Raw genomic sequence first — 15,844 nt, 5'->3', positions numbered from 1 at the left:
TTGTTGCACGTTAAATCCATTAACATGCTGCAAATGTTTATCAATGTAAAGTTGAGGAAAGAAAGTATTAAGAGTATGAGAGGATGAGTAGGGACAAGATGAAGAGCGAGAGGTGGCGGTGGCGGTGGGGGTGGAGGGTGGACTTGCTCAGGACCCGTACGAGCACTGACTGCCGCCAGAGACGTTTAATCTCGATTTAATTTAAAGAGCCATTAACTACAATCGCAGCATTAAAATCCATCACTTTCTTGACACCCGGCCCCAGATTGCCCCATTTCCTCCACATATGACTGATTGACCCCCTGCTCCATCGCTCGCTTATAAACACACTCACGACGCGCACGAGGGCGCGAACATAGACAACTATCAGAGTGCATGCTTTAAAAGCATCACTGCAAAGTTTAAAATAATAATAATAATAAAATCATCATCTCTTTATTTCACACAATACGAGTGATTTTTTTGTAGCAGGAGTCCGAGTGAAGTGATTATCTCACAAAATCAATCAGAGCGCGGAAGAAGAAAACGGTGCTCGGCCTATGGGCTGACATGATGACATCACGCTTTGGCTGCGACAGCTGATATTGGAGCGGAGATGATGACACAGATGCTGTCCGGCCCCCATTTAATCATGTGCTGAGACATCATCATCATCATCACGCCTCCCTGTCTCCTCCACACACACACACAAACACAAAAATGCTTTTCCTAAAAGTTTAAGAGTTTTACTAAGAGTTCTTTTTTCCCCTTTATTAAAGACATGCTTGCAGAACAGGTCGCATGTGAAAATATTAAATATCAGATATGGCTGCTGTAGCCACTGAAGGGGAGGTTGATAGTGGGAGTCGAAGGGCGACCGCAAAAGGTCGCGAGGCTCGCGGTGACATTGGCCGACCTTCCACAGGTCAACGATGGCGTCTCCGCCCGTGACAGTGATGAACGGTGGCTACGACGGTGGGGTGGGGAGAGGTGGGGTGGGGGTCACATCTGTGGATGCTCGGCAGAGTACAGACAAACTGTTTGTGCGAACGCACGAACAGAAAAAAAAATAAACAGTGGGGGTGGAAGAGAAAGTGTGGGATTCACTCAAAACTACGACCATGGAAAAATATGCTGATATAAAATGTCACATGTGACACAGTCAGCACACACACACACACACACACACACACACACACACACACACACACACACACACACACACACACACACACACACACACACAGTACTACCTAAAACACCCTCCTGCCACTGCTTCCCGGTCAGTCCCCTTTGATTTTTTTGACCTTTCTTATACTTCAGCCCCCCCAGTAAATAATACTATGTCGGGTTATGTTCAGAAAGAAGGCGGGGCAAAGAAGAGTGCAGGACAGAGAGCGGAGGGGGTGACACAAAAGCCTCATGACAGAAATGCACTGTGAGTAATAAGTAATACACACAAACGCTGATTGATTTGAGCCCCTGTAGACAGTCACATTTATCTTTATTCCATCATACGGCGCGGGGTGGGGGGTATCCAATGGCAGAGGGCCGGTTTACATGACAGGACAGTACATGAAGACATTGTGTACGAGTGTGTATGCTTTGATAAAGCTGCACCAGAACTACAGAGGGAGTTGCTCTCTTTCGCCACATGCAGCAGTAAAAACACTGAAATTTAAAAAATGCAGGAAGATACATTTTGTTCTTTTAACTAATTATTGCAAAAAATACAAATCGCAGTGATTTACTGGTCATTAGTATGTCTTCAGAATTTCGCAAACTGGTGATGATTCTTCTCATGAATCATGACACGCTGCTCTTCCCTACATAAGCTGCCTTTATAGGTTAAAAGTATCAGTGTCTGGAACACTTGCACTGTATTTACTTGGTATTGGATTGATACCAAATATTTGTAGGATCGCAAAGCACTGCTATCTATGTCCCAAAAACATGTAAAAAGTGAAAAAAGCTTCAATTTGGCTCTCATTTCGGCATTAGCCCCTCGTTTATGAGCTCCTTGCAGTCTCATGGATCACGCCTGTCACAGAGAACAGCATCTGTGTCACAGGTGTCTTGTCTGGTGATAAATGCCACAGAGCGTTTTACAGGCAATGCCAGTTTAAATGACTTCATCTCCTTAACGTACACATCACATCTATGAATCACGCGTGGCGTTTAAATCATAAGGAGAGAAGCAAGTTAACTTTCAGCGAGGGCAGAACTTGAAAGTAATCGCAGCCCCGTATCGCAGCGTGCTACAGGGGGCACTAAAAGGGTATGAAAAGTCAGCGCTTTAATGGACACGCTCACGGTGCCAAACAACAAATACAAACTCATACGGATATTGATCTACAGCCTGCCGCCTATTTTCATCCTTTCTCTTTTTTCACCCCCTTCTCTTTACTGTTGTGTAAAACAATCAATAGCAAGGGCACATTAAGGTCTGGGTCGTATACTTTATTTATATAAGGCAATGACAAATCCTTATGATGCAATGGTTTTTGGAGGCGTGTATTACCGCACCACACAAATAAATACATGAATCCCACCGGGGGGAGGGGGGCAAGGAGATTGACGGAATAACGGGGGAGGGGGGGACAAGCCGCCAAATCCATCACCGCGACCTTTTGGAAGAAATAGCATCTGCAATTTTGTCCACTTCCTTCTTATTCAGCATTTCAATTAACGTCCCCGCTTCACTCCCCCCAACGCACAAACACAGCTATAATTCAGGGCGGGATTTCCGGAAAGAAACGACGCTTTGCATATGGAGAGGCCGCCACTTAAATGGGAATCGAACAGAAAGTGTGAAAGTGAGTAACTTCAGAACTTTATGATGCCTTTCAGAGCTGAAAGCAGGGCGTGATTTAGGTTAAGTGAGTAATAAGTAAGATTATCGAGGAAAAAAAAGACAATGTTGGGCTGGATATCAACTCCGTGAGGTCTGAGCCACTTTTCTGGCTATTGGCTCTGCTTGGTCTGCTTGTGTAAAAATGCTTGTGCAATTTCAGCTCTATAAAAAGCAATCGAAATTGCATGCCTTAGGTTTTTGAGGACAAGCTAAACTATACGTGGGCTGCAGGCATATCACATCAAGGTGTTAAAATGATATGGCTGCAAAAGCAGCTTAAAACAAACACCCTCTAAAAGGGTATAATCAAAGCCTCTAGCACTGAGCATCAGAGACAGATCAACTATTATATAATTGTATCATTTATTCACACACTTACTACTTATTATTTTTTTTATAATGGCGTAGATCAGATTGAAGAAGTAAGTTGATTAATTAGTGACAAAAAAATTATACAAAATGAAAAATGATATTAAATTTTATATATGTTGTTTTCTGCTTTATGTTTTTGTCATTTTAACTTTTTTCTTTAATGACTGGAAGAAAGGAAGAAAACTAGCCGCAGTGCCTCTCACACAGAACCCTGAATGTAGAGATGGATTCATGGGTGGGATGCCATGAATGGCATTTTGCTTTAAACTAACACAAACACTCCACACTCCCGCCATGATGTCACCAGCTGTGACACATTATTAATGGGGGACGGTAAAGGTAAGCCACAAGCTGAGGAAAGCGCACATCTGTCTCTGCGGCCAACCTGAGCGGCGTGCTGTCACTCGAACACCTTCCCCAGAGGATTCGAGACACCTGCCCCCTGTGTCCTTTTTGATGACTTTTAATGATGCACTCCCACATCTCTCACAAGACCTACTCCACACACACCTATCGTTATCCCCCCCCCCCCCAAAAAAAGGACCGAAGCAACTGGTTTTGGACTCCCTGTGTGTGGCGTCCTGTCCGGTCCAAGATCCCCGTGTAATAGGATTCCTCAAAGCTGCAGATGGATGGCAAATCTAGGCGGTTTCATCTACTAAAAGAGGGCATAAATCACGAGCGGAGGAAGCGGGGACGAGGCAGGGGTTATCACCAGTCTGCCTCCCTCGTGAGAGCTTTGCATTAAAGCATTAGTGAAATTAATTCATCTTTCATAAGAGGTTTGAGCAGTATCTGTGATCTATGATAACAACCAATTTCTCACTACGGAGGGGCCGGAGGAGGGAGGCAGGCACGGAGGGGGGGACAGGGGGGAGAAAAAAAAATACTCTGCGACCCTGATAGACTACACAAATCTGCTCTTTTTAAATGGGCTAACATTATCTGGAGTGCTGCTCTCTGGAGCATCATCCCAGATTCATATCCCAGCCGGGAAAGAGGCATAAATCACCAGGCAAAACTTTTCTCATCTGTACACTCCCCCCCCGCCACAGACACACGCACACACCTACCTACACGGCACATACGCATGCATACACACACACTTCTTTTCTCTCTACATCACTCCCATCATCCTTCTCAGCATACGCCGTGCCAGCTCTGTTGTGCCGGTTTTCTTTGCTTGTCCTGTTAAATGCAGAACAATGCTTCGCTGCAATCATTTTAAATGGCTTTGCGCCTCAATCAGTGTAATTGGTTTTAGATCATCTCTGGAACGGGACAGAGAAAAAAACTGAAGTTGTTTAGGTATGTAAGTATGTGTGTGTGTCTAGGGTGGCTAAGGGTAGGCAGATAGGTGGGTGGGTTGAAGGGGGTTGGAGGGAGTGGGGGGGGGGGGGGGGGGTCCTGCAGTGTGTGAAAGAGACGGAAATTGGGGGGAAGTGTGTGAAGGGGGCCGTATCCATCTGTTTTGCATATATTTGCGGAGGCGGCCGTCGGAGCATGGTTGACAGATGAGTGGGGAGTGCGGGGATGACACACGGGCGGTCGTGCTCTTTATTACTATATCAGCACAGATATGCTCGGCGCCCAGCTCCCGTCTGACGGCGCACCGCACATCGAAACCAGAAAACTGAACACAGGCGGCGTGAGCAGGGAACTGCTCCACGGGACACGGGAAACACAACAAGGACTTTTTCTCTTTGAATTCTTTGTGCTGATTTGTCTTTAGATCAGTCAACTGGGTTTCCCTGAAGTAGGGGAGAAATCTGACTGGAAAAACAAAAAGCTATAAAAACTGCAAAGGAAATAAGCAAACTAAATATATGAATATTCAGGTCTGTATTGGATATGCATTAAAAATGCAACAAATTGATGTATATACAGTACATAACAATAAGTGGGATTTCATACATCAAGAAATACACATTTTGAGCACACATAACCTTCCACTGTAAATAAAACATCTGTCAGCCGGCATCTCGGGAGAAGGCTGTCAGCCAATCGTGTGTGTTTATTACAAAACCCACCTCGGGAAAGTAGTCCTGTGGAAACTTCGCCTTCTCCAGTGTGGGTGTGCTTTCTAGTGTCTCTGAGCAGGTTTCCTTCCCGACCACCTTTCTAAATTTCTTGGCTGAAGAGGAAGCGAGGTTGACAGTGATGAAGGGAGAAGAACGGGGAGAAAAACACACACTGTTACAACCACAGAAGGTTCTTTTTTTTAACACTGTGTGAGTGAAGTGTGAGTCTTAATCTTCTAATTAGACTGATTCTTAAAGCTATTTCAGCTTCATCAGACAACTGCCCCACCTGCTGGTCAGAATGAGGAACGCCTGCACTCGGACGAGGAGGACAGACTGAGATGTAAAGTGAGTAAATGCCTGTCTTTGATATTATTGGATCACTGTAGTGGATTAAATGCTGTAGATTTAAAACACTGCAGTCCCTGAATTTTCATTATATTCTGTCATAGGCCGTGTGTACACTTATACTAAAAGATGTTGATGTTAAAAATAGTCAAAGTTTACAATAACAATGTCAGTTTATGTAGAAATTCAATCTTTACACTGCTCTGAATACTCTGTTTCACAGGGTTTTTTAAAACTCTTGGCTCTGTATGGGGTCATAGAAGGTTTCGTGGTCACCACAGGCACACAACAGCTGTTTAAAATCTTTAGTTTGCGACTTAAAGTCAGCTAAAGTGACTTCTTTCAGGCAGATGATGATGACCCCTCTCCTAAGCCCAGTTAAGGCCTTACTATGACGCAAGGCAACTTTAGGAGAGTGAAAGTATAAAAACGTAGCACTGGATATGGGAATAACAGGCTCCTCTTCACCCTCCTCCACTTCTACACCACCCAGGGTTAGGGGGATTTTAATCTGTTTGGAATTCCTTAATGGAAAATATTTTAATAGAAAAAATATAATGCCTAAATGTATGACACTTCACTTGAAATCTTCTGCTAAGTTTCAGAAAATTTGTCTGAAAGTTTGCATGTGGCTAAAACAGTCCCAGCCCAACTGGACAGGCCACCAGCTCAGAGATCAGAAGATTTTATTATTTGCATTTCGTGCTCAAACTAAAATTGCAAACTGACTCTTAAAAACATGGAGACTGCTAAAACAAATTATGCCCGATTAGCTGCTAATGTACTAACATCTGCAGATGCCCGGTGCTGTGATTTTAAATCAAATCTTAATGTGTGTGCACATGGGTACATGAATGCGCCTCTGCTCTCTCTTGTGACCCCTCCCCTTCCTTCGCCCTGTCCTTCACTGGGGTAACTGGTGCTAATGCTGACTTGGGTCTAATAGGAAGCGAGGCGGCTCCACATCTATATCCCCTCTTTAATTAGCGTGGTCACCGGCCCCCTGGGCCCTCTGACACCGCAGGCTGATGAGACGGCCATAGCTGTCCAATAACCTGCTGCACACCATTACTGTAGGCCCGAAATCGTATGAATTAAATCCTAATATTTATAAGCATTACCATTCTGTCCCGCTCCCTTTACATTATCCTCAAAGCCCATCACAGCCTACTGCTTTTGATGGAAGCAGGAATAGCCTGCAAACGGTCGCATGTGATATGCAGGAATGTGATAAAGGGGAATGAAGAGAGGATAGTGGTCATGATGTATGTGTGTCATGTGATGGAGAGAGGTGGGGTGAGGCTCACCTTTGAAATCAAACTGTTGGATGTTTTTCAAAGAGTCGTGGATAAAGTATAAACTTCCAAGAGCCTGCAAGAGAAGAAGACTTTTTTAAAGACATTTATTTATCAACTTTTTGTTTTGTCAGGAGCTAAAAGTCCTTCAAAAGCTTTTCACACCGTCAGTGTTTAAAGGACTGACCTGATGTGAAAATGCCTAATAAACTGCGCTGAAAGCAAAGCCAGCACAGATCTTCCACACTCCACAGCACACTGCACAAACACTACACACACCCCATCCGGCTACACAACAACAGGTGCACCGTGCTCTCGGTACAGTACGCTCGCAGCGCGGCCTCTGTGCACCCTATTCTGGAGTCTTCTAACGTGACGAGTCAACAATTTGAGCTTTCAAAGGACACATTCAGATGGACTTTTCAATGAGCAAAGATCAACTTCAATAGGCTTAAAATCTTAATTTTCCCTGTGAACAATCAGGAAACTTTCCCAGTCGGTGGACGAGCCAATCAAAGTCTGTGGGAAGAAGTGAGAGTGGTGCAGAGGGGGATTTGATGCGGTTCACAGTCCGCTACACTGCTTTTCTGTTGGCCTCTTTACATTTAGGGCAAATCGAGGCAAAGCTCGAGCTCAATCCCCTGTGTCTTTGAGATAGCAGACCTTTGATTTAGGATAATTCCGAGTCTCCTTTTCCTTCAAAACAGAGCCAGAGAGCGGAGCGGAGCTTCAGCTATGAAGACCAGAGCAACCAGATTAAAACGTAAGTGAGTAGAGGGAGAAAACTATTGCAAAAGAGTGAGAAAGATAAGAGCGAATGTACAGGAAATGATAGATGAGTAATGGTGGATGTGACGGAAGGAAGAAGGAGAAGAAATCAGAAGCGAGGGGGGGGGGCTCAATGCATGATCTTTTCCCGTTTTTTCCGCACTCTTTCCAACACGCTGGGAGAGAGTTCGGGCCCGGCCTGGCCTCTGCATTATTTATGAGCGCCCAGCACATCTTGAGATTAAACATTTGCTGATTTGTCAAAAGCACAAACACGAGGTCCTGCCCATCTCCTTGACATATAAGTTCAGCCGACAGAAAACACTGTCGCACATTTAATTGATGAGAACCGCGCTTGGTGACCCGAACCACTGCCGTCAATCCCTCTCCTGCTCAGACGGAGGCAAAAAGGAGGAGGGGGTGGGGGGGTGCATATGAGAGGGGACAGCGTTGGGCGAAGGCAGGACTCAAGGTCGCAGCTTCCCATTGCGAGAGGACAGCTTCCAGGAAGGCCCCCCTACACTTATTTGTGCTCACTTGTCTTTATGTTCTCTTTCACCTTAAAGTGCCAACAACGGGCCTGGACACAGAGATGGATAGGAAAGCAGGGCCAGGGAGGCATAAAGGTGCCATTTGTCAAAATGGTGCCACTATGCTAACTGCTGCTGTTTGTGTGAATATTTCACAGAGTAGAGGAGTGAAAAGACCATTATGCCGTATTATTGTGATATATTTCCTTTTACAAAAGAAGAGGAATTTTCCTTTTTTATTTTTATTACAAATTAATTTGCAGCTGCATTTTTTGTTCTATTTACCACCAGGTCAAAGTGCCTCTTACTGCTAGATTAACTGAAAATTAATAGACAAAAATGTTAGCAAGTCATTCAGGGTGTAACTTTGTTACCAGGCAAAACTGAATAAAATAGACTCGTGTTCGTCATCTGTTCAAGCAGAGCATTTTCTACTATAATATTTTATTAAAAAACCCAAAACTTAATTATTTCAGGGGAACGGTGATGGGCAGCGTCTCTGATTTTGAAGCCTGAACCAAAAATAATTATTAGAAAATTAGATTTTTTTAAACTTCTGACAAGTTAAAAAATGTGCATATATGTGTTTCCATTTGTATCATTTTTGCTACATTTGGCATTTTTGTTTTTCAGGATAAACACACACACATTGATGTGGTAGAGGTCCCAAAACCTCACAAAAACTCAAATACGACACACTTGGTGTTAAAGGGTTAAATAAATAATTAGTAATTAATCATTTTGTGGAGCTCATCCAAACATAAAAGTAAAAAATAAACTTTATAATAAAGATTTTATAATAATAATAATCTAAACTTTATTTTCTTTAAAAAAAAAAAGCTGAGGCTGATACCTCCACTTGCCCCCAGCACCTGTGACTACCAGATATAAAATTAATATGACATCAAACAAACCCGCATGAATCAATTATCAAATAAATTATAAACAACTATGCTTAAGTGGCTATCCGTGTAATCGCAAAAATCTACTTAACCCTCAACCCTAATAAATATTCATCTGACACTGGGGTTCAGATCCCAGCAGCAGCTGCTGGGCTCCCTCTCCTCTCCTCTGCCTGCCTGCCTCTCTCCCGCACTCTCCATGAAGAAGCTATTATATTAGCAGGGCGCAATTAATCCATTTGTCTCTTTACATGACAGGCTCAAAATATTCATTAGGGCTGGACTGCGCTGACAGGCCATGCTTATCTTTTACCAGTAGCTTTACAATGGCCTGTGTCAAACGTATGTTTGTCACGTCCCTCTTTATTGATTAGCTGCCAGATTCACTTGAAATAATTAAAAGTATATTTTACATATTTATAAACCCCACTGCCACAGCGGCTACTTAATTTTCCATTAGTAAAATGCAGTCTATTAAGTGCACCATGAGGTCCGCAGGGGGAGGTAAGGGGGAAATGAGTAATCACTATAATTGTAGACAGAAAGACAATAACCGCGCCATAAAAGCTGGGGTTTTATGACTCGATCTGGCAATGCTATCTCTTATCACAAGTCCTATTGGCTGCACCACTCACAGATAAGGGCGCACTGACACCACGGCGGCTGGGCTCGCGCTCTCTCCGTGCACGTGTGCGGTTGACATTTCCAGAACCCCCCCCTACCGACCCGCCACCCAGCAGATACGGCCTGAACAAGTCCCAATAGACTGGCTGGTGGAAAATAGAGACTTGAGAGCGGCAGTACATAGCCTGCATACTTTGCTCCGCTGAATGCTTTATCGATACCGAGGGCTGCAAAAATTAGTTTTGGCTCGTGAAGAGAAGCAGGAATTCTGTGACCTCTGAATAGATTTTCTGTGTTTAATGTGAAAAATGAGCCATAAAGCAAACATAAAAGTAATAATTTTTCTTCAAGGTCTCACCTCCAATCTGTGCTAAGGGAGAGTGGGCCAGTCCCCAGGAGAGCTGACACATACACACTCCGGTGTCATCGCTGTATAGCTTCAGAGGGTAATGCTCTGCTGCCTCTCGGACACTGTAGTGCAGCTCGTGGGTTTGTAGAGGACGACGATGAGAACACGCGAGCAGTACGGGTGTTAATTAGAAAGCAGGTGATGCAATTAAGTGTTTATTGTGCATTACTGCTTCTTGTGGCAATAGAAGTCAGTGATTCACATCTGTGGATGAGGACTGTTTGTAAAAGGCTGGATTTACTGCTCTTTGGGCCCTTGTGTTTTTTGTTTTTTTAATGCCAAAGGTCTCTAGGGCTGAACAACCAAGGCGCAGTGCCAAAAACTTCATTTCCTGATGGATCATTTGAAACTGGCCCATAGACTCCCAATAGCTTGCACTAATAAGTATAATTACATCCCAATACAAAAAATGGTTTAAAAATGGGGGATTATTTTAAAGTAATTGACACATTTGGATTTTGTTAAAGCTTTCATGCATGCAGCTTCCTGACCAGGCCTGGTATCATTAGCTGCCTGTGGTGGTCCCCGGTCTGTATCCAGGGTTTTTCTCCACAACACATGACAGCTGACAACTCCACTCGTTCACATGTGGTCAGTTCTGACTTGTAAAAACACACACACACACACGCACACACACACACACACACACACACACACACACGCACACACACACACAAGAACAACAACAACATAGTGGTGGCCAAATGCTGTCACTGAAGCTTTAGCTTTAGAGCTGGAACAACGTAGGATTTTTAAGATTATTTTAATTCTATTGATTCTTCCATCAACTGAGTAATGTTGAGTTTTGCTTTATTAATGTGCCATAATAAATGTTCAAAAGAGAAAAATTGCAGGTCTTTTAAAATTAACTGCTCATTGATTTCCTTTCTAGACATTGCAATGTCTTAAACCGCATACAGCATTGTGCATGCCATTTTGAAATAAAAATAAAAATGTTCAAAAATAAGTATAGAATCTTAATTACATTAGTTTCAAATACAATAAAGTAGGCAATCTCAACTAAGACACAAAAACATTACCTTTACTCTGTCTTCTTGGAAGGCTTTAGACGTTAACGGGAGGCAAAAATAGTTCTGATAGTATTTTACTGTGTGCTAGTGAACGAGTGTGTTTTTGTAAGCCTTTAAAGGACCATGTGGTGGTTACACACTGAATAACATTCTGATGATGTAAATTTTAATTAAGGTTATAATAATAATGAAATGAATGAGTCCAACCTTTATTTTATTTTTTTAATATTATTAGATATTAGCTAAAATCAAATTTTGTATCATTTCACATTAAATGGGGAACATAACTTCTGGCTCCATGTTAAATTATGACAACATCGTCATCATTGCTGCTGTTGTGCTCTCAGTCTTTTTGTGTAAACACCGAGGCCTGCCCGGGAACTTTTTACTCACAGGCGTGCTTCCAGGCGTCTGCTTTAAGAGTAAATGTGGGTGAAACGTACGCGTTTACATGGCGACGACAAAGTTTAAACGAAGAATCGAAGCAAAAAAATTTGTGTCGTGCATTTTTCAGAATCAAGTTGAATGTGAAATTTGTTTTTTTACACTCCGCCTGACTATGTGGTATTCCAAACATGTGTTGCCAAGAAGGAAATCGTGTGCCCTCTGGTGGACAAACGATGTAACGTCGACATTCATATCATGGTTGAAGGTTTCTCCCATATACTCTTTACTGTTTTCATTGTTAGTTTTCAGGCATTACAAATGTCCCAAGATATGAACAAACAGCTCACATTAGCCTGCTGATAATTCAGTCAGTGCAGTCTAGAAGCTAACTACGTACATGCATGCTATCTTTTGGATACAGTCTATAAGCCGAAGTCTTTATAGCACATTTTTATAGTTTTTAATCTTTTCTTTGGTTTCTTTGGTATTCCAGTGCCATTTTTTTCTGTAACACTGCAGTTCACTCGGTCTCATTTTAGACTGCAGTTGTAATTCTGGCCTATTTCAAGCTTAAAATGCAGCTTCTCACAAGTAAAGTCTTGTTTTTGTAATTTGGGAGTCATTCCTTCACTGATAAGATTGCACCATAAATACTTGAAGAATTTATGAATTGTGGGAACATAACAACATCAAGGCCATGACAGAGGTTATAAACAAGCCACAAGTTACGCCAAGGCACTAAACCATTTTATTAGGAGGAAAAACAGAGTGTTAGTGTGCTTGTTGGAATTCCTCAGTGCAAAGGAGGACTGGGTGCGTGTGAGGGCTGAAGTGACTGACCTATTAATCCACTAGTCAATCCACAGAAAACCATGTGGCAACAATTTTAAGTAAGCTTGGTTAATAAAACTTGTTTGGTTTGGTTGTATCGTAACCCGAATGCTTGTGTTCCCTTAAAACACTCCCTTAAAATAACTAGGCGAGTGCGAAATTATTATGAAGGTGAAAATAATACTGCCTTTGATTAGAGCATAATAATCCTATAAAGTGATGACACTTGCCCTGTAATGAGGGTTATCTGTCTGTGGACTACAAGCTTGTTCCAGCCACCTGCAGAGAAATATCTCCTCAGAGTTTTCCGTGGCATTTTGCCTTCTGGAGAGCACAGACAAGAATGGGCTGTTTTCCAGTTTATATCTCATTGCTCAGAAATCCCTGGAGCCCCCCGCATCTGACAAATCACGAGTGATGCCACACGTCCACACAAACCTGCACGCAGAATCATAACCCCCAAAAACAACTCACAAATGTGTACACACACACACACACACACGCACATACACACACAGTCTTATCGGAAAGGTCAATCAGATATGCTGTCATGAAGAAATGGTGTTGCAATACATCAGGCACACATGCTAGCCCCACACAGCTCAGAGAAGGAAGCAGAGACATAAGCTCTGACTAATAGGTACATGATATCCCTATTAATCACTAAACTCTAACATTTATACATGGCTAAACTGTAAGCACACTGAATCAAAGTGCAAAAGGCAAATCCATTAGTAGACAATAGAACTGCATGCTGTGTGCTCTAACAGCTACTGGATTTAGGAATTGACTTTTTCAAGATCCGCCCTCCACATCCCAGCGAGGGACCCATTGATATGCAGGATCCAGAACTAAAAGAGCACCTTCACAGGAGCCTCTCTGCACAAACCTCCAATACCGCACAAACAGCCTGTTTGTCATCGCCGGCGAAGAAAACACCCTGGCACAAAAGTGAGAGGCATCAATAGAGGTGGCTTGCTTTTTCTTTTTTTTTCAGCCTGGAGATACAGATGGAGAAGTATTTTCTACCCCTCCTCAGCCCGCCGCCCACCCCAGGCTGCCATATGTGTTTTGCCAAGGCCCTCTCCCAGTGCCATTGATTGAGTATTCAGAGTATTGAGCCACAGTGTCTATTATTCATCAGCTGCCTGGAAGGCCTGACTGGATACACAGACAAAACTCTCATTAAAACTTCCTCTGTCACTTCCTGTGATTTGAAAGCGGCTCGAGTGTTGGAGCCATCCGTCACGTCCTGAAGAAGCCCTTGTCTCTGGGATGTGTGTGCTGGGGACCATAGGTAAGGGACGCAGGCAAGGAATTAGGGTGTTCACAGACATACTTAGAGGAAGCACGTTAATGTAAATTTATTTACTTATTTTACAGTAATTAAGATTTAAGTTAAGCTTACTCTCCCTTAATGCTCTTCTGCTTCTCCTGGGAAGGAAATCATGTGCGAGCTCTGCTAGAAAATTGGTTTACAGGGCAAAGCAGGACCAGTATTGATCCCTTAGAATTAAAAGAGGAACCACAGATCTTTGATTCAGATTCTGGCAGTGCACCTGAAACTCATTTCGACTGCTTATACAGCTACAGTAAGTAATGAGGATAATAATGAGTAATGGGGACATTCGTTCACTGGGCAGGTTTTTGGATAATTAGCATTCTCGCGCGCAGCTGTGATCTGCGGTTTCAAACAAAACTTCAGTTGTGAAAAACGACTGAATGGTTCGTTGGGTAGGTATGTAGGTAAGAAGGCAGTTTACTAATCCCACAGGGAAATTTTTGTGTTACAGTAGCAGGATAAAGAATAAAAGTAGCACAGCAGTGAAACACGGTTACAGTAAAAGTGTCACAGGTGCATAGTGAGGACTTTATACTCCATTTTGGACAGCACTATTAAAATATGCCAACCAAAGCACACTAGTAGTGTGTAATATAAAGACGGCCTAAAACAGAGTTTTATTTGTAAACCAAGTTATTTGAAGTAAAATAAAAGTAAAAGTAAGACGGCAGATCTCTAACTGTAGGTACTGTAATCTATTTGAAACATTGAATTCCTAAACTAGAGCATAAACCTGTTACAAGTTTACTTCAATTTCACTAAGACACATTAGACTAATAACAAAGCTCATATTTGACCTATTTAAGCAAAAGTTTGGGTGATCAAAATAATAACAGGCTTCATCCTCCAACACGACATGTGACGTGACGGCGCCGGACATATCGCCGTATTCCTTTTCCTGTATTTCCCAATTTCAGGCATTTATTGATCGTCTACTTCAAGTAAGCCCCCCCGGCTCTGCACGGATCAGTTATGATACCTGTATTTTAGCGCTGTTGACTCAAAGCTTTTGGCAGAGTGTTTCCGGGCTTCCACTTCATTATTCTAAAATCTCCCAGAATGCAGAGCGACACACGCTCATGATTGATCTCGAAACCACTGATTTTATTTTCTTTTGAAGAAAGTATTATGGATGGGTCTAAACAAGGCATAATTGGCCAAACCCACGGCAGTGCCTGACCTGCCAACAATCCAGACCCACTCCCAAGGTTGGCTGCCTCCCTGGGAAATATTGTGCATTAATTTCATTTAGTCTCCCCTCCAACATTCAATGGTAGAAGTTAATTAAATTGCTTGTCCATTGTGTTCATCCACTTACAAAGTTAATGATATTGTGCCGGGGAATTAAAGAGCGTTTTATAAAGCGCACGGGATGGGAGCTGGCAGGCACTACATTGCCCGGTTGAACCCTGTCAGTCGGCGGGCTTCTGGACCCCCTAATTAGCGGTGAAATGGATGCTTCCATCTGCCAATTTCCTGCCACGCTCATCAGTCGTGCAGTCGCTCCTCTAACCTGCCCGGCATAGGGGTCTAAAGCAATAAAACCATCACAGCAATGACATTCAACAAAAAAAGAAAAGTGAATACGCGTCTACATGATATGACTCAGACTTTAAAAGAGCTACTTTATAATGCTGCGTTTTTGTTTTTTTGTTTTTTTGTGCTCCAGACCACACCATTGGCTGGTTCAGCATAATCCTGATGGAAGACTTTGATAACTTTGTTAAAAAATGTTCGATACACACAGTAATAGCACCTTGCTTTTATTTTTATACAGAGTGGTTTGAATAAATGTCTTCTGATAAAACAATAAGAAAGAAATGATGCACATTTTGATCCAATGCATGCTCTAAAACTTATTGAAAAAAAACAAAAAAATACCTCGGTGCACTTCTAATTAAAGGAAAACGTCTGAATTTGAAAGCGTCATTTCTGCCCTCTCCCCAGTTTCCAGTAAAGGTAGCAGTGGCCTGTTCAATAGAGAGAATGATTAATGCTCATATATATTCCAGCTGCGTATTTACTAATACCGTGTTGCTACTTCAGCAGCTTTTAACGAGGACATAAAAACTGAGGATCAAAGTAAATGGGATTACACCTGTGGGGCCTGAGCCGCTGGTGACCTCTTAATGAGGTTGGGCAAAACCGTCT

General features: G+C 42.7%; 1 protein-coding gene across 3 annotated transcripts in view; it reads right to left on the bottom strand.

Annotated features, from left to right (window-relative positions):
- The window catches only part of inpp5a (inositol polyphosphate-5-phosphatase A), a 153,703-nt gene that overhangs the window by 55,940 nt on the left and 81,919 nt on the right, over positions 1 to 15,844 (bottom strand). For all 3 annotated transcript variants that reach the window (XM_026190029.2, XM_026190031.2, XM_080287730.1), the window contains 2 exons: positions 6,882 to 6,945; positions 5,236 to 5,339 (listed from right to left, as the gene is read on the bottom strand). In XM_026190029.2, coding sequence (XP_026045814.1) covers positions 5,236 to 5,339; positions 6,882 to 6,945 — 168 coding nt within the window. The remainder of the gene's footprint in view (positions 1 to 5,235; positions 5,340 to 6,881; positions 6,946 to 15,844) is intronic.

Source organism: Astatotilapia calliptera, chromosome 13 (assembly GCF_964374335.1).
Source record: "Astatotilapia calliptera chromosome 13, fAstCal68.1, whole genome shotgun sequence".
NCBI lineage: Eukaryota > Metazoa > Chordata > Actinopteri > Cichliformes > Cichlidae > Astatotilapia > Astatotilapia calliptera.
The sequence above is the reverse complement of the archived record's forward strand: the minus strand, read 5'-3'. Positions and strand labels throughout refer to the sequence as shown.